General features: G+C 49.7%; 2 protein-coding genes and 1 long non-coding RNA gene across 4 annotated transcripts; 2 read left to right on the top strand and 1 right to left on the bottom strand.

Annotated features, from left to right (window-relative positions):
• Positions 1-341: 341 nt before the first annotated feature.
• Positions 342-1,690, top strand: LOC125521083. Its single transcript, XR_007289005.1, has 2 exons — positions 342-538; positions 630-1,690. It is a non-coding gene; the product is annotated as an uncharacterized LOC125521083 (long non-coding RNA).
• Positions 1,691-13,935: 12,245 nt separating this feature from the next.
• On the top strand, positions 13,936-20,678 carry LOC125523236 (extensin-like). Of its 2 annotated transcripts, none has more exons than XM_048688288.1 (3): positions 13,936-14,146; positions 19,505-19,693; positions 19,980-20,678. In XM_048688288.1, exons 2-3 carry the CDS (start codon positions 19,519-19,521, stop codon positions 20,543-20,545), a joined length of 741 nt encoding a protein of 246 aa, XP_048544245.1. In that variant the 5' UTR covers positions 13,936-14,146; positions 19,505-19,518; the 3' UTR covers positions 20,546-20,678. The 2 variants fall into 2 exon arrangements, with proteins under 2 accessions (XP_048544245.1, XP_048544246.1); XM_048688289.1 differs by lacking the exon at positions 13,936-14,146 and adding an exon at positions 19,110-19,246.
• Positions 14,153-18,920, bottom strand: LOC125523235 (receptor kinase-like protein Xa21). The gene is made up of 2 exons (XM_048688287.1): positions 15,756-18,920; positions 14,153-15,656 (listed from the first exon to the last, which is right to left on the bottom strand). Exons 1-2 carry the CDS (start codon positions 18,775-18,777, stop codon positions 15,304-15,306), a joined length of 3,375 nt encoding a protein of 1,124 aa, XP_048544244.1. The 5' UTR covers positions 18,778-18,920; the 3' UTR covers positions 14,153-15,303.
• Positions 20,679-27,990: the final 7,312 nt, after the last annotated feature.

Genomic DNA, 27,990 nt, shown 5'->3' with positions numbered 1-27,990 from the left:
ATTGACGGAAACATCTCCTCCCACTGAACGCGCATCATCACAAGTCCTATTTCAGAATAAATGCGAGCACTAGTAGAATTTAAACTTTGATGGGCTGGAATATCATTGTCCTTCTAATCATCCAACACAGGTTGATTTGCACAGGCTATCATTGGCAGCACGAGTCAACATGCCAAGATACCTCCAAACGTGTGAACGCAGACAACATCACATACATGGTATGAACGCATGCCTTCCTCATGACGAAGGTCAAGGTCAAGGTCGTCGCTGAGTGCGAACCTCCGTGAGTTATGACTGATTTGAAAGACTGAAACACACATATATGAACATATAATCCCGGGGCCCAGGAGGCATTCGTCACCAACCAACCTGTCCTCTGCCTAGAGAGGATGGCGCTTGCTGCCCGGTCGTCTGTGCGCTCCCTGGTGCTGCTCGTGTCGCACGGGAGGCCACAGCTGAGCTCATTCTTCTCCTCCTCCGCCGCCGCCCATCCCAGGAGCTGATACTCCTCCGGCCGCTGCAGCCGTCCAGACCCCAGGTAGCATGGTAACCAGCACAGATTAATGCTTCCTGCACGCACGCGTCTCCTTCGGTTCCATTGCTAACAGATACTCCATTACGTTTTGCAGCTCCGCCAGATCGTCCACGCACCAAGCAGGAAGAGACTGTTGTTCACCCACTCCCTGGGGTGCCACGCCCGCGCCCACGCCCACCCCCACGCCCACCTCAGGCCGTTAAAGATGTAGCCGGCAAGGTTTATCCGAACGCCCCAGAAGATCCTAGTAGTGCACACCCAACTCCTGATCAGGGTTCATCTAGCACACTTGAACCTGTATTTCACATCTTTGAAGATCCTCGACACCGGCTTGTTGATCCACCGGGTCGACCTCCACTTCCAGCCGTTAAAAGTGCAGCCGGCAAGGCTTATCTGGACGCCCCCGAAGATCCCACCACACACCCAGCTCCTAATACTGGTTCATGTAACGCATCTGAACCTGTATCTGCTGGCATCTTCGAAGATCCTCGACACCCAGTTCCTGATCCATCAGCTAGGGGGCGTAGCGCCATGACCGACGGCGACGAGCCTGCGCAGTGCACCGAGGAGCATCCTAAGTACCCAGTTCCCGACAGTTCAACTGACGAGGGCCCTGTTGAGGAACATCCTGCATACGCTACTCCTGGTTACGGTTCATGTAGCACACCTAAGCCTGTGCCTGAGAAACCTCCCTCCGGCACCTACGAAGATGTTAAGCAGCGGGATGTTGATCCACCACGCCCCGCGCGCGAAGGCGTTGGACACCAAGTTCCTGATCCGCCAGGTAGGGGGAGTAGCGCTTTGCCCGAGGCCAGAGCAGTGCACCCAGGGCCCTCCGAAATACCCAGCCCTGGACAGTTCCAAGTGACGACATCCTTCAGACTGAAGTCATAGGTACGAACTAGATCCTAGTATCCTACTGCTATTGTATAGCATCGGAGAAAAAACTGGGCAGCTTCCCTTTGGCTTCTCCCTGTACTGGGCTATATATACTGTAGACTCGTAATTTTATTTGGGATGAAGTGATCCAAATTCTATCGTGTTATACTAACATAGTACAAACGGTGTGGACGTTGCGTCGATGTGTACTTGTCCTCCAAAGATTGTTATGTATTGCCTCTCATATATATATACCTCATGTAGTCTCATCTAAAACCGGCATGTCGTCTCGTGCTTATAATACTCTTCTGTTGTACTGGATTGCGCCTTCGTGGGTTCATAGTTTTTTCTCGCAAAGTTTTCATGTTAAATCCATGTTTTTCGTGTCTCGTTTTATCTATTTTTTATGGTTACTGGCTAGTTAGTTAGGCTGTTCGTAATGGGAGTATCATAGTTAGTTATGCATGCCAACTAAGCAATTTTGATAAAGTGGTATAGAATTAAATGAAGAAAGAGAGGCTTGAGTATCATATCATGATACCGTATCATATTAAATGATGTGCTACTTTTGTGTCATGCATGACAATAAATATAGTCTTCTATGATACCAACATATGATACTATGCATTAGGGATGTAGTATCATAGACTAGTATTTTATGCATGATACTAATATATGATACTCCCCATTACAACCAGCCTTACTGCTGCGATTTTGTAATCTCGATACATGTTGTCAAGGAAAGGAATCGTGGTTGAAGATCATGAAAAGTGAGTACGGATAAGGCCTAGATGATGTATAAGATTCTAAAAACACGTAGGAGTAGAAAAACCACATATATCCTAATGAATAAGGGTGAATAAAAACTAAACCACACGAAAAATTGGCGGTAGAGTATAATTAAAATGTCATTACTCCAGTCAAATCACATGAAAAAGCTCAAAATTACTACACCACAAATGATTTTGTGTTGTTTTTTGTGCATTATAGTAATCTTTTTTTTCCTATTTAAAAAAATTGGAGTTAATGATGAGTTTACAAATGGGTCCAACATTCTTTCTAAATAAACAAACACACATATCTCTACACGTGAAACTAGCAACCTTCAAAGAGACATATATTTTATTGGATGCCCTCAAAGAGACTCTGAAGGACATATAAATAAATGTAATTTACTCACATAAGACATCTATCATGAATAAACAAATACACTACTTTTATATAAGACTAACTTTTTGTGAAAGACATAAATAACAAAGACAAAAAGGTGACTTCGACCCAAAATACATTTTGATTTTAGTTCTCTCCCCAACCTAATATGGTCATTAAATTCTCTGACGACATTGATAAAGGACACCAACATTATTTCACCACCTCTAAGCCAATGGTTCCGTGGCAACGCACGGGCATCATGCTAGGTATAAAAGAGGTTAGAGTGGATAGTGAACTCCAAACTTTTCCTTTGAAACCTTAACAAAGTCGACTGAAACCCTACGATTTCTACTAAGCCCTATGCAAACAAAATGTATGAACCCGGTTGAAATGCTCATGATTGAGTACCAAAACAAGCAAATGAACTGATTTTTAGGGGTTCTTACAGTACTACGGGAGGGCCCCGCCCTCCTACCGTCATATGCCCATCGCCCAATCTGAGTGGGGGCGATGACAATGCCGTCATTGACTGCGCTAGATCGATCAGCCACTAGTAGAAAAAGGGGCTTTCGTTCGGGCCTGGCCAGCCCATTAGTCTCGGTTCTGCCACGAACTGGGACCAATGGAGGCATTTTGTCCCGGTTCGTGAGCCCAGGGGGGCGGCCGGGGCCTCGTGGGCATTGGTCCTGGTTCGTCTGGGCCCATTTGTTTCGGTTCTTGGCACGAACCGTGACCAATGGGCCTCGCTTTTGGCCCACAACCATTGGTCCCGGTTCGTGGCAGGAACCGGGACAGAAGGATGGCCTTTAGTCCCGGTTCCAGCCACGAATCGGGACCAATGAGTTGCCTATATATACCCCATCGCTGGCGAGCAGAGCACTCCACAGTGCTCTGTTTTTTGCTGGCCGGCGAGGGGGATGGCATTGGGTGCTCTAGCTCACCTCCTATGCACATGAGGTGTTCGATGAAATGACCGAGCCACATTAGTTAAGCTTTCTCCTCTCGAAGCTCGAGCTCCGAGCTCCATTTTTCCCGAGATTTGTCTAGGTTTAGCGGTCCGTCACACCCCGTCCTCGTCTTCACTGCCGTCGATCGCCCGCGCCGATCTCGTCGCCGGCACCACCGTGGTGAGCCTCTTGTTCTTATCTTCTTTCTGAAAGAAAAAATCTTACTTTAGATACATACTTGTCTAATTTTCTTACTTTTGACACACATAATTATATATAATACACGCAGATGAACCGGCAATGGATGTACGGTGACAGACACACCTCTGAGTACATTAAGGGCCTGCATAATTTTCTCGAAGTGGCTGAGGCAAACAAGCAGAATGGTTTTATGTGTTTTCCATGCCCTAATTGTGGGAATACGAGGTCTTACTCTGACAAGAAAATCCTTCACACCCACCTGCTTTATAAGGGTTTCATGCCACACTATAATGTTTGGACGAAGCACGGAGAAATAGGGGTTATGATGGAAGACAGCGAAGAAGAGGAGGACGATGACAACCATGTGCCCCCTGAATACGGTGATGCTGCAACGAGGGAAGCTGAAGATCAAGAGGAAGCTGAAGATCCAGAGGAACAGACGATGTGCCCGATGATGATCTCCGTCGGGTCATTGTTGATGCAAGGAAAAAGTGCGAAAGTGAAAAGGAGAAACTGAAATTCGATCTCATGTTAGAGGATCACAAAAAACGGTTGTACCCCAATTGCGAAGATGGCAACACAAAGCTCGGTACCGTACTGGAATTGCTAGAGTGGAAGGCAGAGAATGTTGTGCCTGACAAAGGATTTGAGAAGCTACTGAAAATATTGAAGAAGAAGCTTCCAAAGGATAACGAATTGCCCGACAGTACGTACGCAGCAAAGAAGGTCGTATGCCCTCTAGGATTGGAGGTGGAGAAGACACATGCATGCTCTAATGACTGCATCCTCTACCGCGGTGCGTACAAGGATTTGAACGCATGCCCGGTATGCGGTGCATTGCGGTATAAGATCAGACGAGATGACCCTGGTGATGTTGAGGGCGAGCCCCGCAGGAAGAGGGTTCCTGCGAAGGTGATGTGGTATGCTCCTATAATACCACGGTTGAAACGACTGTTCAGAAACAAAGAGCATGCCAAGTTGATGTGATGGCACAGTGAGGACCGTAAGAAAGACAGGAAGTTGAGACCACCCGCTGACGGGTCGCAGTGGAGAAAAATCGAGAGAAAGTTCTGGGCTGAGTTTGCAAGTGACCCAAGGAACGTATGGTTTGCTTTAAGCGCGGATTGCATTAATCCTTTCGGGGAGCAGAGCAGCAATCACATCACCTGGCCCGTGACTCTATGTATGTATAACCTTCCTCATTGGATGTGCATGAAGCGGAAGTTCATTATGATGCCAATTCTCATCCAAGGCCCTAAGCAACCCGGCAACGACATTGATGTGTACCTAAGCCATTAGTTGAAGAACTCTTATAGCTGTGGAATGGAACATGTGTACGTGTGTGGGATGAGCACATGGGGGAAGAATTTGACCTAAAGGCGTTGCTATTCGTGACCATTAATGATTGGCCCGCTCTCAGTAACCTTTCAGGACAGACAAACAAGGGATACCACGCATACACGCACTGTTTAGGTGACACCGAAAGTATATACCTGAACAGATGCAGGAAGAATGTGTACCTGGGCCATCGTCGATTTCTCCCGACCAACCATCAATGTCGAAAGAAAGGCAAGCATTTCAAAGGTGAGGCAGATCACCGGAAGAAGCCCGCCATGCGTACCGGTGATCACGTACTTGCTATGGTCTCTCATTTACACATAATATTTGGAAAGGGTCCCGGCGGACTAGCTGTTCTGAATGACGTTGAGGGACGCGCACCCATGTGGAAGAAGAAATCTATATTTGGGGACCTACCCTACTGGAAAGAGCTAGAGGTACACTCTTCAATCGACGTGATGCACGTGACGAAGAATCTTTGCGTGAACCTGTTAGGCTTCTTAGGCGTGTATGGGAAGACAAAAGATACACCTGAGGCACGGGAGGACCTGCAACATTTGCACGAAAAAGACGGCATGCCTCTAGAGCAGTATGAAGGTCCTGCCAGCTACGCTCATACCAAAGAAGAGAAGGAAATCTTTTTTGAATGCCTGCTCAGTATGAAGGTCCCGACTGGCTTCTCGTCGAATATAAAGGGAATAATAAATATTCCAGAGAAAAAGTTCCGGAATCTAAAGTCTCATGACTGCCACGTGATTATGACGCAACTGCTTCCGGTTGCATTGAGGGGGCTTCTACCGGAAAACGGCTGATTAGTCATTGTGAAGCTATGTGCATTCCTCAATGCAATATCTCAGAAGGTGATCGATCCAGAAATCATACCAAGGCTAAGGAGTGATGTGGCGCAATCTCTTGTCAGTTCCGAGCTGGTGTTCCCACCATCCTTCTTCAATATCATGACACACGTCCTAGTTCATCTAGTCGACGAGATTGTCATTCTGGGCCCCGTATTTCTACACAATATGTTCCCCTTTGAGAGGTTCATGGGAGTCCTAAAGAAATATGTCCGTAACTGTGCTAGGCCAGAAGCAAGCATCTCCATGGGCCATCAAACAGAGGATGTCATTGGGTTTTGTGTTGACTTCATTCCTGGCCTTAAGAAGATAAGTCTCCCTAAATCGCGGTATGATGGGAGACTGACTGGAAAAGGCACGCTAGGAGCGGACTAAATAATATGCAGGGACGGGCATTCTTGGTCTCAAGCACACTACACAGTTCTACAGAACTCTACCTTGGTGACCCCGTATGTCGATGAACACAAGAACAGTCTGCGCTCCAAACACCCGAAGCAGTGTGACGACTGGATTACATATGAACACATCAGGAATTTCAGCAGTTGGTTGGAAACACGTCTCAGAGGTGACACCACTGTTCGTGATGAGTTGTACTCATTGTCCAGGGGACCATCTTCGACTGTATTGACTTACAAAGGATACGAGATAAATGAGAATACATTTTACACGATCGTCCAAGATCAAAAGAGCACCAACCAAAACAGCGGTGTCCGCTTTGATGCAACAACCGAGAGGGGAAAGGACACATATTATGGTTACATAATGGACATATGGGAACTTGACTATGGACATGATTTAAAGGTCCCTTTGTTTAAGTGCAAATGGGTCAATCTGTCAGGAGGCGGGGTACAGGTAGACCAATAGTACGGAATGACAACAGCGGATCTGAACAATCTTGGGTACACTGATGAACCGTTCATCCTAGCCAATGATGTGACACAGGTTATCTATGTGAAAGACATGTCTACCAGACCGAGAAAAAGAAAAGATAAGGAAGAGAATACATCATACGATGAGCCAAAGCGCCACATAGTTCTTTCAGGAAAAAGGGACATTGTGGGAGTGGAGGGCAAGACAGACATGTCTGAAGATTATGAAAAGTTTCATGAAATTCCTCCCTTCAAAGTCAAGGCTGACCCAAACATCCTGATAAACGATGAAGATTATCCATGGTTACAGCGGAATAAGCAAAGCACACAAGCGAAAAAAAAGTGAAGACTTTCTCTCCACAACTATTATGATGATACCATGCCAACTTTCAACCTTTTCGTAGTTTATTTGAAATGCTTGTTGTAACAGACGAGTTTCCGTATGAAATCCTGATACTTCGAAACAGATTGTCCATTTTGTACACGAAGTGCATCCAGTTTTTGCCGTAACCCTCTCTACTTTCTTGCACATGCTATGTGGGTGAAATGATGATACCATGCCAACTTTCAACCGTTTCAGAGTTCATTTTTACTGCTTTTCAACTTCAAGTTCTTATAGATCAAAATAATCAGTAAATGCATGGAAAATAACAAATATCATAAAAAATAAATAAGTAATTAGAAACAGAATAAAATAAGCTTTAATAAAATATATAAGTAGAAACAAAATAAAATAAACTTTAATAACATAAATAAAATTTATGAAACTAAAATTATCAACGTATTTTCTGTTCAAAATCATTAAAAGCAAAAATAATTTTCATAAAGAACTTTTTTTGTTAGGAACTTTAATAGCAAAAAGAATTATCATAAAATAAAATAAATAAGTAATTAGAAATAAAATAAAATAAATAAGTATTTTGTTGTAAGTAGAAACAACATAAAATAAATAAAGCAAAAAAGAAAAGAAATAAACTGGGAAAAAATAAAAAACGCCACCTACTAGGCCACCACGGCCTGAATACGACTAGAAACCCACCCATGGGCCAGGATTCAGGCCCGTAGAAGGCCCAGTAGGCCCACAGGCAGATACAATATGTTTAGGCCTGAAAGCCTGCATTTGAGAGGAGCTCGAGAGGGCAGCGGGAGTGGGGCTTATAAACCACTCTCGAGCTCCCTCAGCTAGCGAGGTGGGACTAAACTTTCGTGCCGCGATGTGGGCAGCAAAAGGCCTTTAGTCCCGGTTGGTGCCACCAACCGGTACTAAAGGCATACATTGGTACTGGTTCGTGGCACCAACCGATACCAATGCCCTCCCTTTAGTCTCAGTTTGTGCCACCAACCGGGACCAAAGGCCTCTGCTTCCCGCCCTTTGGACTGCTGAAAAGATTCCTTTGGTCCCGGTTGGTGGCACAAACCGGGACCAAAGGCTGGCTTTGGAACCGGTTCGTGCCACGAACCGGGACTAAAGCCTTTCCTATATAAGCCAGCCCTTAGCATTTTTTCAGATTTCATCGCCAGTTGCCGCCCGACGACGCCGACTTCCTCGACGCCGCCAGGCTACCCCGCCGTCGTCGCCGTCGCCTTTGCCCCCGAGCCCACGCCGACGCCGTCCGCCGCCCTCGAGCCCACGCCGTCGCTGGCCGCGCCCCTGCGCCACGCGCCGCCGCCGTCCCGCCCCGCCCCGACGCCGTTGCCGCCCCGCGCTGCCCTGCCCCGACGCTACCTCCTCATCGCCGTCGCCGCGCACCCTGTGAGCGTCGCCCCGACCCCCTCCTCCTCCTCCTCCTCCCTGTAATGACCGCCGTCGCTGCCGCCGTGCCCCCTAGCTATTATATATATATATATATATATTGTGTGTGTGTGTGTGTAGTTTAGATTTGCAATTTAGTTGTATTAATTTGGATGTGTAGTTAATTTAGTTGTTGTAATTTAGATGTGTAGTTTAGATTTTTTGGGTGATATTATTATTGAATATGCAAATGTTTGTATGTTCATATGCAAAGAATATGTCAATTTTTTCATAGAATTTTCATGATTTTTTTCTGTTGTAATTTTGTTCATAGAGTTTTTATGATTTTTTTTCATAAATTTTTTATGTATATGTTCATATTGTGTAGAAATCTGAAAATTGTGTATGATCAAAGTCATTTATGAATGTTCATATTTAGAAGAAAAAGAATGAGAGGAAAAAGGAAAATAAGAAGAGGAAGAAGGAGAAGAAGAAGAATAAGAAGAAGAGGAGGAGAGGAAGAAGAGGAGAAATAAATAAGAAAATGAAAAAGAATAAAAAAAAAGAGTCGAAGAAGAAGAAATAGAGGAGGAGGAGAAGAAGAAATAGAACTATTTCTTCTTCTCCTCCTCTATTCCTTCTTCTTCTCCTCTTTTTTCTTCTTTTTTTTCTTCGATCTCCTCCTCTATTTCTTTCTTCTTCTTCTTCTCTTTTTTCTTCTTCTTTCTCTTAATTTTTTATCGGGTATGTCATTGTCGATATACGTACCCCCTCCCCGATAACTTTTAGTAAGTACTACTTAGAAAGTGTTTAATAGAATTAGTTATAAAAATAATAGAACTAGTTAAACTAGCTAGTTTATTTTTAGTAAGTACTACTTGATTATATTTATAGTAAGGAAATTAATAGAACTAGTTTGTTTTTTAGTTAAAGCAATTATTCCCGCATCGACATCAACGATGCCTATCCCGCATCCTCGTCGTCGACTCGAAGGAGGAGGCCGGCTTGATCAGAGGGGCCATGTCCGGGACTGGGCTCCGCCAGGCTGGTTTTGGGAGGTGCTACCTTCCGGGGGGGCGTAGGTTGGTGAGGAGCCAGCCCGTCGTTGACCCGATCCTTGTTTGGTGGCGATCGCGTGGGCCAGTGGCGGTGCCGAGGCTTCCGGACACCGCGGAGGTGGTACGTCACCATGTCAGCGAGGAGGACCAGCACGTCCGTTGCTACATGGCTGCGTTGGAGGGTAGGTTCAACAATACCTGGCAGGTTCTTCAGGGATCTCACTAGAGGTATGATCCTGTGATGGTTCCTTCCCTTTGGGTGTCCACCGCCCGCGCCGATACCTGTTGGGCGCTACAGTTCTAGTTGTACTGGCGATGCTATATGTATGATAGTATTCGAGGTGTATTAGTGATAATATTCGATGATGTACGAACGCATGGAGATGATGTAGTTTTGCTTATAATTGAATGCATCCTAATTTGAATACTACTTTATTTTGCGATTTGATTTTGCTTATTGAATGCTCAAATTGGAAAACTACTCCTACATTGAATGCTATAATTGGAGAGCACTATGCAAGGCATATGCATATGATTAGTTGATAGCTTATAGGGTTTTTGTTTTCACAGAAATCTAGGAGCCCCCGGCCCCTCCATCATCCCCGCCGTCGTCCCCGTCACCGACCCCCTCCGACATCGAGGTGAGACCAGCCAAATCCTCTTTTAGAAAGATAATTAAACGATATTTCGGGTTGACTTTAAATCTGTCGAGTCTCCACCATATATGAGAGGACGAAGAATCCCGACTATTGTCGTGGGGGTCGCTTCTCCTTCGTTCCCGTGTGCTAGACATTTTGGTGTAATGCACTCCGAGGACAAATGGAGGAGCGACCATCACCAATGGTCGAATGTATACACCACGTGAGCTGAGAGTTTTCAAGAAAAGACTCGACAAACCGATAGTCAACCCGTGATGAATAATAATGATCTAATTTAGTTTTTGTAGTACATATATTTAATTGTACAAGTTTAATCTTTGAATTATGAACGTAGGAAATGTCATCATCGGACGACGAAAGTCTCCCGGGGGAGTGCGGGTGGTGCCACGACGATCGAGGTTTGTGCGACAGGCCTCACCTGGACGATGATCGGCGCTTCAGCATTAAGCTCGAGGAGACCTTCGATGTTGAAACGGTACGCAACGGTGATAAGTGTTTTTTCGTAATTAAGCATGACTTCAACTATTTTAATGTGTAATTTTCATCTTTTACAATTCGAGTATAGCTTATCCCATGCCATGCAAGACGCTATGTCTTGGAGAGGATGGATTTTGAAGACCATGAAAATTTTGAAACAAAGAAAATTCACCTAAGGACCCATCATGATGTGGATTTTGAAGTAAATCTGTATAATGCTGAGAGCGTAACCCATTTTGGTTGCAAAAATTGGGAAGCATTTTGCAAGATATATGGTTTTGATGAGGGTATGCTTGTCACCATGGATCTTGGTGATCCTGGACAATATGGACATTTGGGTCCTTGTTGATACGCCTTCAGTTCTACCGCTATGTGAGTTTCTCAAACATAGTTATTAGCTAATTTATATTGTTTATTTCAAAATAGTTGACAACTTATTTCCATTGACAGCTTATTTTGATTGTTCAAACAATGTGCGAAACATGGTAGACAAAACCCACTACACCGATGGCTCCGAATTAACTTATCAGGAGAAACTTCATCTGGTCGGATTTTGTACTGATATTGAAAATTACAATATCTACAATCAAACTCCTCAACATTATGGTCAATACGTGCCACTAGTGCACATGTTGAACTACGATAACTACCATGGAGATACCCTGGTAAGATATTTTACCATTACGACATCCGTGCATCTTTTGCATACTTCTAAAACTAGTACATCATTGCTAACTATGAAGTTATTACTATATTTTTCAACAGAGAATCCCAGAGGATTGTGTGCCTCATTTGATGTATCAGAATGGCAGCCTTCGTGTTTTGAACATATATCCAGGTCATCCTACGAATCTCAACTGTCCATACCGGATTTCTCAAAGAAGTGGAGACATGCTAATCAGTAAATGGAAAAAATGTATGGACATTCGTAAGGAGGTTCTTGGAAGCAAAAGGATGCGAAGCGCAAGAATTGGAGAGATGATGATCTCCATTCTCCATAATGGAGAGTCAGGGTCTATATTGTTTTATGTTATTTTACCTTAAAGAGGGTATCTAGGTCCTACCTAATACTGGTGATCATGTGCTAAGAACAAAGTAGGGTTGGTTCGATGACTATCAGGATGATGATCGTATGACTTGTTATTAATAACGAGTAGAAGTTGTATGATGATGATTAGTAAGACTTGTTATTATGATGATGCATGATGCGAGCATGAAGAGTTATTATATATCTGTGGATGAAATGAACATGGATTGGATTGAAGTGAAGGCAACATGCATGTGGTGCATGTCGAAAGTAGTACAATCCAAACTTGATCAAGTTAGGATTAGTATTACTTTCGACATGCACCACATGTTGCCTCACTTCAATCTAAGTCATGTTTAGGCATAGCAGTAGCAATAGCACGGAGATAAGAGAGGACACATCTCTCTATTAGCTACCTACACGAATCTAAATTAACCCTCAAAATCCCTAAACCACCTCCTTTAAAAAAACAGCCGCTGAAATGCTGACGCGTGGAAGCTTATTGGTCCCGGTTGGTGCTACCAACCGAGACCAAAGGCCCTCCTGGCTGGGCTCGCCGGAGCGGCCACGTGTAGGCCCATCTGTCCCGGTTTGTATAAAAACCGGGACTAAAGGCCTAGGGTATTAGTAACGACCCTTTAGTCCCGGTTCCCCAACCGGGACAGATGGGCTTTATGAATTGGGACAAATGGCCCTTTTTCTACTAGTGGCCATGAGAGAGCCTCTTTGGTCGTCACCACAACGATATCACATGGCACAACTGTTCGACGTCATCGATCGCGCTAGATCAACCACAAATAGAGCCTCTCTCTGGTCATCGCCACAATGATATCATGTGGCATAGCTGCTTGACGTCATCATCCACGAGGAAGACAAACATATATACATGCGTTTTTGGGTGGCAGGGACTCGAATGAATTAGGGATATGAACAGGGACCGTATCACAAAGGTACACCCACTCGGCTACCCGTCGGGCGCGATCGGATTACAGACAAATAGGGAGGCATGGCAGTACCGCAAAGCACGCGCGTATCCAAGACCGTATATTGGACCATATATGTTCTTTTTTATAACTACCATACATGTCATATTTGTGTATTCCAAATGTGCATTTGAGCATTTTGCAAGTTCCGGGATGATTGTGTTACTCTCTGGGGTGTCGAGGAGGCCACGTGGAGGTTCTCTATCGAGGGGTGGCGAAGGTGACGCTGTAGACGCAGAGGCGCACAACAGCATGGCGACGGCGCTCCCGCTTGATGTGGGGTGCCCAACAACTTGGTGGGGGGGTGCTCGGCCGCTCGGCGTGGAGGCGTGATGCCCGCCGTGATCTATTTTGATGGTCACTATGACGGCTGTTAGTAGAAGGAGCAAGCTCCGCGACTGGATGGGTGTCGGGTCGCCGTGGTCCCTTTCAACACCGGAGGGGTAGCAGCCAGGGTTGTCGAGGGAGATGGCAATGGGGCCAGCGAGGAGGTCGCAGTGGCTAGAGGCGAGGACAGGGGACACACGTCCAAACCGACGCTGCTGGTGTCGCTGTCCCCCCCCCCCCCCCCCCCCCCCCCCCCCCCCCCCCCCCCACCCCAAGCAGCCTCCCACCTCGCCTATGGGATCGGAGTGCTCAGGAGAGGCGAGAAGTAGCGCCACCGAGGTGCCAGGGGGAGGGCAGATTCCTCCTCCAGGAGGGCCATGATCATGGTAAGGTCATCCACCCCAAGGGCTACGGACAACGGTTTGACGCAAAGGGGTGGTGGTGCGGCAGCAGTGGTTGTACATCACATGTAGCTATTGGGGTCGTGAAAAAGGGACGACGACAACACATAAGTGACTTCGGTGGTAGTGCTACTCAAGCACCCGGTCTCGAGTTTTGGGGTGAAAGCCTAGGCCTGAGCCGAGTTGATTATACGAGGCAATGATGATGTTTTGACATTATTACTTTGTTGAAGACATTGCTCAGACTGTTTTTTTTTCAATGTGAAAATCTAGATTCTGGTCTTGCGTTGTTGAACCCGATGACAGCAACACTTGAGTGTCGCTATCTTGTTGAAGACGTTGCTATTGAAGAACCTTATCGTTTGTGTGTGTCATGAGATAGTTAGTGCGGATATAATCATTAATGTAGTTTGTCTCGATGCAGATCTTATCGCCCTTGTTGGAAAAGACGGAGGACCAAATATGTATTTTTCTTTCTTCCTCGTGACCCGTCCGTGACAACAATAGGGCGAAGGCCCGGTGCTGAAAGGACCGCGCTATACGCTGCCCGAGCTTCGACAGCGCAGGACGACGGCGGGGGAGCCTTCAGTCTTGCGAGGATAGGAATAGGATAGGGCCAATGTGTGGCGAGGCCCCAAGCAGCGGCGGCGCCTGCAGGCCCCAGCGGCAGTCGGCACGAAGCAGCGCCGCCGTTCTGCGGCGAACAGGTACACGCGTGTGCTATGTCTATCTGCTTCATCTTCTGCGGGGATTTGGCGAAATCCAATCTGTATCTACTCGGTTCGAGTTACTACTTTGTAGCGGATTTTATTTTTCGTTCGAATTCATGTGCATACTCGAGCTTTGATTCCCATTCGGAGCAAAAATCACTCTTGTAAAAACATTTAACTCAATCTGACTGGACATTAAGCATGCAAATCTGTTGAGCTTTATCCCTCCGATGGTGCTTACAGAGATACTACTACACAACAGACCTAGAGAAAAATTACATGAAATGCTACTGCAGCAAGAGAATATCAGTAATACGTTTGGAAATGCTAGTAACTGAATTCCAAAAGGAAACCACCAATAAGTTTTTTTTGCCTGGGCACCAGTAAGGTAGTTACATCACTTTACTTCTTTGGATGCACTTCTTTCACTGGCTGCCATCCTTCCAAATCTTTGCTTCATCTGGCACGCATGTGTGAGGCCGCGTGCTTGATTCGAAGGATCTCAGTAGAAACTTGTCCCATATCTGACCGGTCTTTTTTTTGGAAGATCCAGCAAATTGCTGGCTGATTGATGATTAGCAGGAAGCAACGGAAGATAAAATGGTGGGGCTCCTAAGATCAAGGGTGAAAAGGAAATGAACTGAAAATAAAGAAAAGTACAGCCCTATTGGCTGCCAGAGAATTAACAATCTCTCATGGAGGTTCCCCAAAAGGGGGCTCAATGCAGTTTGCTCTGGCTGGGCGCCATAGCTCCATTGCTCGTATGATTGCGGTGACAAACTCGTGTGCGGAGGCGATCTTGCCCCTGAAAGTGCACTTGTTCCTTTCCTGCCAAATCTCGCATAGGACCAGCATTTGCATTCATGTGCAGATTCGAGCTTTGATTCCCATTTCGGATCCCAAATCACCTTCTAAAAACATTTAAATCAATCTGATTGGACATTTGAGCCTTAATCCCTTGGATGGTGCTTACAGAGTTACTACTCAATAAAACTAAAAGAAAAATTACATTAAATGCTATTGCAGCAAGAGAATATTACTGTTTGGAAATGCCAGTAACTGAATCCTAAAAGGAAAACACTGTAAGGTAGTTACATCACTTTTCTTCTTTAGATGCGCTTCTGTTGCAAGTTGCCATCTTCCAAATGTTTGCTTCATCTGGCACGCATTTGTGAGGCCGCGTGCTTGATTCTAAGGATCTCAGTAGAAACTTGTCCCATATCTGGCCGGTCTTTTGGTGGTGTCGTGGAGCAAGAGAGGCCGATTGCAATCAGTGGGATAACACAATTCTTCATCAGGTCAGCTGCATTCATGTCATCTTGTAGCATTGTGGGATCAACAACCTCATGAATATTCTTTGTAAATGCTCTATCAACAAATTCATGAAGGCTTATACCATCACTGAATTTATCATCAGTTGGACTGCACCCTGTTATCAGTTGTAACAGAAGCACCCCAAAACTGTAGACATCACCCTTGGTTGATATCTGTTCACTCATGCCGTACTCTGCATTGACATTGCAAACACAATAAAATTAGAGGATAATCATTATTTGTACAACTCTATAAACAGAACTATTTTATTTTGAGAATAAGCTTATCAAACCTGGTGGAATGTATCCTATGGATCCTTTTAGGTGGCAGGCACTTATTGATCTGTCTTGATGTGCATTTGGTGCGCTGAACAAAAATTTTGCTAGGCCAAAGTCGATGACGTATGCAGCCATATCAAGACCCAAAAGAATATTGCTTGGCTTCAAGTCGCAGTGTATAATTGGAGATGCACACTGGTTGTGAAGATAATCCAAAGCAAATGCTACATCCAAGGCTACATTAATCCTTTGGCTTAATGACAGAGTATTTCTTTCACCATGTTCATGATCCGCCGGATGTAGCCACATTTCTAGGTTACCATTTGGCATGTATGGGAACACTAGGGCCTTGAAATCTGCCCCAGTATGATCCACTGAAGAGCATGAAGTAATGATTCTTACAAGATTTCGATGGCGCACATTACGAAGGGCTTCACACTCTGCTATGAAGCTCCTATGTGCTCCATAAATGTCAAGGTCAAAAATCTTGATGGCAACTTGATCTTGAAACTGGAGACTGCCCTTATAAACCCTTCCAAATGATCCAGAACCAATTAAGTTTGCAGAAGAGAATCGATCAGTTGCCCTTACAACGTCTTCATATGATACGTTCTTTATGTGCTCGTTGACATGTTGTAAATGGGGATTGGATTGCATTCTCTTCTTCCGATAAATTACCACAATACATGACAAAATAATTATAGTGACAACAACAATCGGCAACACAATCGCTAGGACCAGAACCAATGACTTGTGTTTTCTTTTCTTGTCAACCAGTGCAGAACAAAGGGACATGCCTCCTGTTGGAATGCTTGTACAGAGATGATAATTTCCTTCAACTGACACTGCACCAGCAATGTCGAAAACACCACCTCTTGGAACTTCACCATGAAAATGGTTGAAGGATAAATTGAGGTACTGGAGGGATTTCAAGGATTTGAGGGGCTCTGGTATTTGTCCGGATAAATTATTCTGAGAAATATCCATATTTTTTAAGCTGGATAATCTGGCAATAGACTGTGGAATGCTTCCTACAAAGAAATTGCTTTGCATGTCAAGATACTCCAGATCCACACACTGGCTGAGAGTTGACGGGACGTTGCCAGACAGCCTGTTATTTGACATGTTCATTTTCTTCAGATGAATGAGGCTACCAACTTCCTCTGGCATTCTTCCCGACAAATAATTGTATGACAAGTCTAACTCTTCAGAGAGTGTAGAGATTTTGAAGATCTTACTTGGTATTGGCCCATCCAGTGAGTTGTGAGCAAGATTGAGTATTTTGAGTCGAGTACATCTTGCTAGACTTGCGGGTATCCTTCCACTAAAGTTGTTGTGATCCAATTCCAGCATACTCAACTGGACGAGATTACCAGTAATATCTGGAATTAGGCCTGAAAGCATGTTCTGTGAAAGGGATAGATCAACCAAACTTTGTAAATTCCCAAGTGTTGCTGGTATATTGCCAGTGAGACTGTTGTTACTCATGTACAAGATGTTGAGGCTCTTAAGGTTACCAATCTCCGATGGTATAGGTCCAGAAATGTTGTTGCTACTTAGCAGCAACCACTGAAGACTATTGGAAAGATTACCGATTGAACTTGGCAGTTTCCCTTGGAGATTGTTGCTATCCAGCATCAGTTTAGTTAACCTAGTACAATGTGAGAGTGAAGAGACAAATCCCCAATCACCTGCCTCTAGGTTGTTGTGTGCCAAATCAAGTTGCTCTAAATTTGGCAATGAACCGAAGAATGGTATGGATCCAGTAAAGCTATTATGATTCAGGTAAAGCATGTATAGGTGGTAAGCTTTGAGGAGGGAGGCTGGGATTGGGCCATCAAAATTGTTCTTTGAGAGCAACAAGGCCTGAATATTCGGGAGCGTGTAGCCTATGTCAAATGGCAATCTTCCGATTAATGAGTTTTCCGATAAGGTAAGAATTCTCAGGGATGACATGTTGAGGAGAGACAGTGGAATTGGCCCAGATAAGTTGTTTACGCTCAAGCTCAGTTTCTGCAGTGTTGGAATGTAGCCTAAGCTCTCTGGGATGCTCCCAACTAACTGATTATCTGTGAGACGAAGATGAACTAGGGAGGAAAGGTTCCCTAATGAGAAAGGTATCCTTCCTGAAAGATGGTTGTTCCTTAAATCAAGATATTTAACAGGGGGGGATGTGGCAGTAACAGGAGGTACTGAACCAACAAAACTGTTCTGTTGGAGGCAAATGGCAATAAGCGACGAGGTGGTGAAGAGAGCCTTGGGGAGTTCTCCAGTAAAATTATTTCCCATGAGTCTAAGTACCTGAAGAGCTGAACTATTTGCCAAGGACTCTGGGATGACCCCTGTGAGAGCATTCCTCCCAAGATCGACGTACGTGAGGACATGGCTGCTGCCCAGAGATGGCGGCATGTTGCCGGTGAGCCCGTTACTAGCGAGAACTAGTATGCGCAGCTCAGGAAGATTTCCAAAAGCAGAAGGGATGCCCCCTTGGAGCTTGTTGTTGCTAAGGTTAATCTCTTGAAGATATTTGCATTGACTAAGGCTAGGTGGAATCTCTCCATGGAGGGAATTGTTCCCCAAACCCAGGACCTGGAGCTGGGAACATGCAGAGAGTTCAGACGGGATGTTACCTTGCAAAGCGTTCATGCTGAGGTTGAGGTCGGCGAGTTGGGTCAGGAGGCCGAGCTCGGACGGTATGCCGCCGTGGAAGCTGTTGTTTGATAGGTGGAGCCTCGCCAGCGAAGTGAGGTTGGCAATGCAAGGCGACATGGAGCCTGATATGCCTTGTGATTCAAGGTCCAGTGCAATGACACGCAATGGCGGCATTGCGCTGCACATGACCCCACGCCAGTCGCAGAATTCCCGGGAAGCGTCACTCCATGAAGCCAAAACTCCGGGTGGTCCGGAGAGCTGGGACTTGAAGCAGAGCAGGGCCTGTCTATCATTTTGGGATTCATCGCAGATGGCTAGTGGCAGGCTGCAAAAGAAGCTGAAGAGGCAAAGGAACCTAGCAAGGCCTGTGAACAAAGATGCCATTGCTGTGACTTGGAGCTACACTGCGTGAGACCAAACGTCGATCTCCTTTGGAAGAAGATGTCTACCCGTGGCGGTGGCGTCTAACTGTAGATTGCAGATTTAAGTAAGCAGTACGCATATGTGCAGTTCTTTCGGGGAAAGAAGAGCATATGCTGGGTGCAGTCAAATCAACATACGTTTCCATGGGAAATGGGACGTTGACATCCATCATCCATGAACGCATGCTCTGCTTTGGGATTGGTACGAGTTGATTTTGCTGGAGCCAGTCGTTGATCTGATCCACTTGTACGTACGAGTTGATTCCTTGCTAGGTACTATGGTATATGGAATCCTCGCAACTGAGACTGGCAGACCTGCGTACGGACTTTGTAGGATATTTGACACTTGAGGGTGTTGATCACGATCCTTTTGCGGCTCGGCTCTGACCTGGAGCACAATAGCTGCCTCAAGTCTTCGCATGGTGGTGGTGGTGGTATGAACGCACGCCTTGTCATTTTTTGTATGTTTTTTTTTCAATTCCATTTGATGGTCAGGCCTCGATGAATGCACATATATAGTAGTACTAGTAGTTAATTTTGTCGGTGGGGAAGGTACCAGGCAAGTGCCTCGCTGAGGCACGACATTTCTGATACTACTATAAATACCCATACAAGCCGCTAATTTAGAGGCACTCACCACAGATCGACTTGCTTCTGAGCTTTGACAGATCGAACTAACTGCCCTGTAGGTAGCCAGTGAGAAATGGCACTTACTCCGGGCTGGTTTCCGTCTCTGCGCTCCCTGGTGTGGCTCATGTCGCACAGAAATCCACATCTGAGCTCTTTCTCCTCTTCCGCCGCCGCCGCCGCCATACAGCCGGCGGCTCCAGGAACTGCCATTCCAGCTGTTCGTGCCGTTCAGCCTCCAGCCGCTCCAGGTACGTAGCTTGCTACTAACCCACTCAATTAGTTACTACTCCTTCCGTTCCTAAATATAAGTCTTTGTAGAGATTTCGCTATGAACTATATACGGATGTATATAGACGCATTTTAGAGTATAGATTCATTCACTTTGTTCCGTATATGGTCCATAGTGAAATCTCTTCAAAAACTTATATTTAGAAACACAGGGAGTAGTATGTAGTATGTACTTTCTGCACGCATGTGCGGGAATTTTTTTTATGTCATTGATACGTGGTAATTGTTACAACTACTCTCTATCAGATTCGAGTTGTAGCCGGTCCGTTGCCCTGGAGCAAAAGGTTCTTCACCCACTTCCATCCAGCACACCTAAAATTCCAATCCACAAGCCTTCTCGTCGTCCCACCAGCGAACACCCTAAGAACATGATTCATCCTAGTAGAGAACCTCAACTTGTAACCAACACGCCGCAGATGCGCAGCCTCGAAAGCCCCACGCACCTGATTCCTGGTGGTTCATGCAGCGCACTTCAGTCTCTGACCGACAAGCGTTTGCCGGCAAAACGTGGTGATTACAAAGATCCCAAAAGCCCCAGGTTTAGCTCTTCCAGCCACTTCCCTGACCAGCCGACTCCTGAACCTATCGGCGAGTCTTTGACGCCCACCCTGCAAGATCCTCCACACTCGGTCCCTGGTGAATCGTGCAGCACACTTCAACCTGTAACCTGCAAGCCTTCGCTGAAAGGAGATCCCGATCACGAAGCCGGCGGCGAAAATTCTGATGTTCAAGTTCCCAGAATTCCAAAGATTAGCCCTATCCCCAAGGATAGCACTTTCCATGATCCGCCGCACCCACCTGCTGACCCATAGTTCCCCAAGGACAAGGGCGAGGTGCGACAACCATGTAATCTCACTACTGTCATACTGTGAGTGATATTTGTAATGTTCATATCAACTTTATCAAATTACAAATAAAGGTGTGCGTTAGATTTTTGGGTTCAAAGGAATGCCAATTATCTTTGTTGTTTTACATTTTAGTTAGTTACCGAAAAAGGCTTTCGCCCCGTTTTATAAATAAAGCAACCACCGAGCACAAAGTCCACAAGGTATCAACCGAAACACACACACACACCCAACGCCACAACGCGAAGGTCCAACACAAACGCACGAAACACAACACACAACACAGGTTCAGCTGTGGGCACATCACAACAAGCCCAACATAGCAACAAGGACATCACAGACAACAAACGGCGGTGGCGCCGAAGACGAAGAGGAGCTAATCTGGCTCAGGCGGTGGTGGGGGAAGCGGCGGAGCCATCCGGAGAGCCATCGCGTGAAGCTGGGTGATGATGAGGTGATGGCCTTTCTCTCCCTGGGACGGCTAAGCGGCCGCCAAAGCTGCAAGTAACCAGACCATTTGAATGAAGCATCAATAGCACGACGAAGAGGGATACGCTGAATCACAAGTTTATTCCTAACAGTCCATAGCGTTCAGGCAAGGACCCCAATGGCCAGCCACCTAATGTGGCGCAACACGGGGGGGGGGGGGATCAGCCCGGAGTTCGGCAAAGAGAGCGGGGAAGTTGGTATGGTCCCAGCTTCCACCCACAATCTCGCGAAAACAGCTTCATAGGAACTGCGCAGACAAGCAGGTGAAGAAGATATGGTTTGAATCTTCTTCAGGCCCACAGAGCGGGCAACGCCCATCACCAGGGCCATTGCGCTTCAGAATCTCAACGCTAGAAGGGAGGCGGCCGCGAATCCATTGCCATAGGAAGATCCTAATCTTCAAGGGGAGGCGAATCTCCCAGATGGATGAAAGAGCCTCATGGCCGAGCGAGGGGGCGATGGCCAGATAGAGAGATTTGGCGGAGAATTGACCGGACGGCTCGAGGCGCCACCTGGCACGGTCATCGTCAGACGTGAGATCCAGCTCATGGAGAGCAATATAGTCGAGCAACTCCTGCCAGTCCGCATTTTCAGCAGGACCAAAAGGCATCCGGAATGCAAGCCGCCCTAAGTCAATAAGGGCGGTCGCCACGGAGATCTGAGGGACAACCGCGATGGAGAACAGGTTCGGAAAGTGGGCCGCCAGGGGCGAGTCACCAGTCCAGCGATCGAACCAGAACAGCGTGGCGGTGCCGGAACCAATCTCGATCGAGGTCCCGATCCGGAGGACAGGGAGGAGCTGAATGATGGATTGCCAGAACTGGGAGCCCCCAGATCGCTGACAGAAGGCAAGAGGCTGGCCTCGGAGGTATTTCTGCTGAATAATGCGTAGCCACAGGCCACCATCTCCGTTGCTAATCCGCCAGAGCCACCGAGTCAGAAGGGCAATATTCATGCGTTTGGAGGACATGATCCCAAGGCCGCCCTGGTCGCGAGGTTTGCAGATCTCCGACCACCCGACCATGTGATATTTTTGCTTATCACCCTCACCGGCCCAGAAGAAGCGCCCCTGAACGGTGGCAATCTCGTGATGAAGAGTCTCCGGAAGGTTGTAGAAGCTCATGGTGAATAATAGGAGGCTGGAGAGGGATGAGTTAATGAGCACCTTACGGGCCGCTTTCGAGAGCCACCGACCCTGCCAGGGCTCGATCCGGTGTTGGAGCTTTCCCACCGTGGGGCGCAGCTCGGCCACCGTAAGCCTGGCGTCACTAAAGGGTATCCCCAGATAAGTCGTGGGGAAGCACCCAAGCTGGCAGTTAAGCCGATTCGCTATGCTCTGTCGCTCGTCTTGGGCGTAGCCCATGACCATAACCTCACTCTTGTCGAAGTTGATCCTAAGGCCGGACATTCGCTGGAAGCACAATAAGAGGAACTTGAGGTTCGAGATATCACTCTCAAAGCCCTCCACCATGATAATGGTGTCATCTGCATATTGGAGGAGGGAGATCCCGTTGCCTCCAACAAGCTGCGAGACAATCCCCTTAATGTGTCCCGCCGCCTTGGCCTTATCGAGAATGGCCGCCGGCGCATCGACAACTATGTTGAACAAGAATGGGGAGAAGGGGTCGCCCTGGCGGACCCCACAGAACGTGGGGAAGAACGGGCCGATCTCCCCATTAATGTTCACCGCGCCCGAAGAGACCATCTGCATTATTCTGGTCACCCACCTATCGTCGAAGCCCTTTTGAAGCAAACATTCCTGAAGGAAGGTCCAGCTGACCGTGTCATAAGCCTTGTGGAAGTCCAGTTTCAGGAAGACTGAGGTGTTTGGAGTGCACCTCATGGAGAGCTTCGTGGAATACTAGGACTCCATCAAGGATATAGCGGCCCTGGATGAAGACCGACTGATCAGGGTGAGTGATCCGGTCAGCTATAGGGGCCACCCTAGTGGCGTACCCCTTGGCGAGGATGCGGAAGATGACGATAATCACCGTAATCGACCGAAATTGCCGGATGTCCGAGGCTCCCGTCACCTTAGGGATGAGAGTGATTACCCCATAATTCAGCCGACCGAGGTCAATGGTCCCAGCCATGAAATCGTCGAATAGGGCCATCACCTCAGGTTTGATCACCTCCTAGAAGGTTTGGAAGAACTTCACTGGGAGGCCATCTGGGCCTGGAGCCGAGGAGGGGTTCATGCCCTTAATAGCCGCCCAAACTTCCACCTCCGATAACGGGGCCGTGAGGGTCGCGTTATCCGCAGGCGAGACGCAGTAGTGGGCAGGCCAAATATCTTGCGCAAGGGCAAGACCTCCCCGAGGGGAGGCAGAGAATAGGTCTCTGTAGAAGCCATCCACATGTGCCCGGATGTCCTCCGGCCGCTGAAGGAGGGTCGGACCATCCCACAGGAGGGGGATGGAATTGCAGCGCCCACGACCATTAGCAATAGCCTGGAAGTAGGCGGTATTAGCGTCCCCCTTGAGGACCCAATTCTGCGTACCTCGCAAGCGCCAGTAGGCCTCCTCGTCAGTGTAGATGACCGTGAGCTGATCTTCCAAGTCGTATCTGAGCATCCATTCATCTGCCGAAAGACCATCAATGTCAGCCCGCAGGTCGAGGGCCTGGATGCCCTCAAGAAGAGCCTTCTTCCGCTCACGAATTTCCCGACCCACGTTTGCACCCCACCCTTTCATAAATTGCCGCGACCGCTTGGTGCAGAAATGCCAAGAATCGACGGCCGACAGGGTCCTATGGGGGGCGTCCCACGCCTCCCGCCACCTGGCGATCATCGCGGTGGTGAAGCCTGGTTGACGCAACCAGAAGGTCTCAAAACGAAAGCGTGGCGGCAGAGGGGGGCGCTCATTCTCCGAACAGAAGAGAAGGGGAACGTGGTCGGAACCAATCCGCGTAATCACCCGCAGCGATGCTAGGGGACATCGAATGTCCCACTCAGGGGAGGCGAAAACTCGATCGAGGACCGAGCGAGTCGGATCAACTTGGCGGTTAGTCCAAGTGAACCTGGCCCCGACACGATCAAGTTCCCGCAACCCCATATCAGCGATGCAATCATTGAATAATTGCATCCGAGGAAAGTTCACTAGATTATTGCTCTTGTCTTCTTCTGTTCGGATGAGGTTGAAATCGCCGCCCACTACAACCGGAAACTGGGCCGACGCAACCTTCCTCTGGAGCTCAGCGAGGAAAGTCTCTGACCTGCGGTGGTCGGCCAGACCATAAACCGCAATGATCACCCATTTAAAATTTAAGGACCTTTCAAAGACCTCCATGCTAACAAAGAACTCGCCCCGGTCCATGCCCCCAACCTGAAGGGTGGCATCCTTCACACCTAGAAGGATGCCACCCGAGTGACCCGTACTCCCACTAGAAGGGAGCCAGTGCCAGGCGAACAGGTCGGAGCTCAGATGCTCAAGTTCCGACAGGGAGAATTCAGCACGCATTGTTTCTTGAATGGCTACAATGTCGATTCGCTCGGTTCGCATGTACTCAATGAGTTGGCGGCGCCGACCATCTTGACCGAAACTGCGGATGTTCTAGAATAAGGCTTGCATCACGCAACCATCGGGGGGCTGCTTGACCCCAAGACACGTGAGGCGCTCTGGGCGGCGGTACGGGAGCGAGTGCGGCCCCGGATCTCAGCCGGGGCGACTGACACGCGGGGAGGGGCGCTCGGGGCGGTCCCGAGCGACGCTCCCGCGGCGGGAGGAGGGCATGCACGGGCCTCGGCGAGCCGACCATCAAGGATCTCCCGTGCACGGATGGCTTCTATCTGGACTAGCGGGGGGGGGGGGGGCAACCTCCCCACGGAACACTATGGCCGAGTCCGCTGCCACCTTAGCGAGGTGGCCAAGCGGAGCCGACTCCAAAGCAGAAAAGGAGCATGTAGTAGAGGTTGTCGGGATGATCATGGTACCTGACTCGAGGTTCCGGGCAGTGGCCCGGAGGGCGGCCAGCTCGGAGATAGGAAGGACCGAGCCACCCGTCGGCCTGGCCGCCTCAATCCGAGCACTACGGCGTGAAGAGGACACCGGGGTCGAGGTCGAACAACCCCTCCTGTAGTAGGCCGCAGTCCGAGGGGGTGGGGGAGGACCAGCCACCGGAGTGGTCACCACCACCGCCAGGTCCACGGAAGCAGAGCTCGAAGGCGCCAGGAGAGGAGCAGGGGTCGTCACGCAGGGAACGCCAGGGGAGGGAGGTGGGTCCGCAGGAGCGTCATCCACCACGGGCGGATGGGCCGGCCGAGCCGGAGAGCCAGGCGTGATCTCCGGAGGCATCGGAAGCCAGGGCCGAGACCCCTAGCGGCGCCAACTGGAGATCGGGCACGGGGAGGGGGGTCGGGTCGAGCAGCGCTGGGTCGGCCCTGGCTGGAGAGAAGGCGAAGATGCCGAGGGAGATGTCGTCGGGGGAGCGGGGTGAAGAGGCCGGAAAGACATGGAGGCTAGCATCAGAGGCGTCGAGGCCGTCATCGGGGGCCGGGGGGCGCCGCGTGGGTACAACCCGCCCCACCCCCACCCCTGGCGGCCGGCACAGGCGGCTGGTCATGGTGGGGGCTGTCCTCGAAGTCGTCGTCGTCGTCCGAGCCAGAGGGGTGGCCGTGGCGAGGGTCGCGGTCGCTGCGATGGCCAACAGTGCCACCCCCATCTGGGTCGCCCCCAGGAAGCTATCGTCAATGCGAGGGCGGCCAATGTGGTTGGGGGCTCGGGGGAGATGCGGAGGTCGAAGCCCTGGTCGTTGAAGAACACTCGGATGGTGGCACGGAGCTTGGAGGAGTCGAGAGAGTTGACCTTAACCCGGACCTCCTCCTTGCGGAGGGAGAGCTCGTCGACCACCAACACCTTGCCGAGGATGCGAGACATGTTCCGGATGACCCGCTTGGAGCGGGCGATGTCCGGGAGGCCACCAATGAGGATCCAGGACGTGTCCAAGACCGCGACCGCCAAGGGATCCCGCACCGGCATGGAGATGTCCACCACTAACTTGTAGAGAGCTAGGGTGATGTCTCCGCTGCGGGTGTCGTACTCGTGGCTGACCGCGTCTGGGAAGACGACCGAGAACTGGCCTCCAGAGAGTAATGTGACTTGCCAATCCCAGGTGCAGAGATAGAGGTGGTTGAGCTCGGCCTCAATCATCTCCGGCGAGGCCACCCCATCCTTCACGGTAACAATGGCCAGGAGCGACGGTGAGGGGGCGGGGATGTCAGGCACCTCGATGTGGAAGTAGCCGAGGCCCTCAATCTCGTTCCCGTACATCATCAACTCCTCCGCCACCGGACGGTCAGGGCAAAGGAAGGCGGGGTGGTCCGGGTCCGAGCATAGGTAGCAGCACTGAGGGCGAGTACATGCCACCTGGGACTGGTCGGAGAGGCCGCAGTTGAAGCACTTGACGAGGTCGCAGGAGCGATCGTCGGGGAGGAGGGCGGTCGTAGTTGAGGCGGCGAGATCTCGGGCTGCGCCGTTGGCCAGGGCAGTGCCGTTTGCGCGCCCAAGACCATGCTTCTTCTTGCGCTTGCCATCGGGCCAGCCCCGTCCCACCCCATTGCCGGCCGGGGGAAGATTCGGCTCACCCCGAGGTGGCTGGTAGTGGAAAACCGCGGCGGCAGCGGGAGGGGGGGCCTGCTGCCCATGGGAGCGGCCAGGGGAGCGAGAGCGGCCGCCCTGGGCCAGGGAGCGGCTGGCATCCCGACGGCACGGAGAGGAAGGCGTCCAGCGTCGAGCATCACGCCGGTCTGCGGCTGGGGGAGGCGAGCGGGAGCGGGAGCGGCCACGGCGGTCCGCGCGAGGAGGAGATCAGCGAGAGGGAGAGCGGCGGTCGTCGTTGGCGGGGGACCGGCGATTGCCGCGGGAGGAGAGCTGACGGCGGAGCTTAGACTCATGGCGAACCGCGTTAGGGGATGGGCGGGAGGAGTCGCGCCGCTCCTCTGCACGGGAGGGTTCAGGGCGGCGGTCGTCGGCCCGTCGCTTGGGGCGCGTCCTAGCGTCGTGCCACTCGCGGGTCATGGGGGCCGGGCGACGGGGGAGGGAGCGGGGTGTTGGCGGTGGGGGTCGGGAGAATGAGGGTTAGAGCACGGGAGGAATGGGATGGGGGCGAGGGAAGCCTGCAGGCAGCCGAATAGGCCTGATGGCCGGGCAGGCCGGCCCACCAGGACCGCATCTAAAGCTGGGCCCGGAAGCGGAGCTGCTAGCACAGGCCCATGGCCTAAATCCAGACCCAACACTAGGGTGGCCCATGACAGGGCGTCCCAGCCAGCGAGACGGGGCAGCAGCGATTAGGGTTTCCCCTAGTGGTGCGGTCGCCGCCGGTGCAGGGGCTCCAGTGTCCATGGGGCGACGACAAGGGTGGCTGGGCGAAAAACGGAGCGAGGAGGTGCCAAAAGCCGCGATGAACGGCTAAAACGGCGAGTTGCGGGCGACCATCGGCGTAGATGACGCCGCCGGGAAGGAGGCAGGCCGGGAACCAGAGGAAGCTGCCGCCGAGCGCCATGAGGACCGGGCCTGACCCAGATCAGACCGCCCCGCGACGCCCCACGCTGGAGCGCGGCGGCGGCGAGCGGTACGCGACCCAAGGTCGGCCCTTTGGCCAGGCGTCGGGAGGAGGAGGAGCGAAACCGGCCGGCAAGCATGGGGGGACTCCCCGACACGGCGCGTCAACCAGCGTCGGGCACAGCACAGTCCGGCGAGCGGCATCGACTCCCCGGCGGGGGCGGCAGAAGACGGGGCGGGCGGCCCAGCGGCCAGCGTCCGCGAGACGTCGGGAGGCGGGGGGAGGGGGGCAGAGGTGCCCGGAGCAGCGCAGGGCGGCGGAGGCGATGGCGCCGACGAGCCAGCCGCGGTCGGCGCGGCATCGACGGGGTCGCTAGAGGAGAGCACCAGAGCCATCCATTGTTATTATTTTTTAAAAAAAGAATT

The sequence above is a fragment of the Triticum urartu genome, chromosome 7 (genome assembly GCF_003073215.2).
Source record: "Triticum urartu cultivar G1812 chromosome 7, Tu2.1, whole genome shotgun sequence".
In the NCBI taxonomy this organism is placed as follows: domain Eukaryota; kingdom Viridiplantae; phylum Streptophyta; class Magnoliopsida; order Poales; family Poaceae; genus Triticum; species Triticum urartu.
Note: the sequence above shows the minus strand (reverse complement) of the source record. Positions and strands in the feature narration are given on the sequence as shown.

What these genes read in the sequence shown, in the direction of transcription:
- LOC125523236 (XM_048688288.1), top strand. Translation starts at nt 19,519, where the DNA reads ATGGCACTTACTCCGGGCTGGTTTCCGTCTCTGCGCTCCCTGGTGTGG. An exon ending in TCAGCCTCCAGCCGCTCCAG is followed by an intron (nt 19,694 to 19,979) that starts GTACGTAGCTTG and finishes ACTCTCTATCAG; the next exon opens with ATTCGAGTTGTAGCCGGTCC.
- LOC125523235 (XM_048688287.1), bottom strand. Translation starts at nt 18,777, where the DNA reads ATGGCATCTTTGTTCACAGGCCTTGCTAGGTTCCTTTGCCTCTTCAGC. An exon ending in CATAGGATACATTCCACCAG is followed by an intron (nt 15,657 to 15,755) that starts GTTTGATAAGCT and finishes ATGTCAATGCAG; the next exon opens with AGTACGGCATGAGTGAACAG.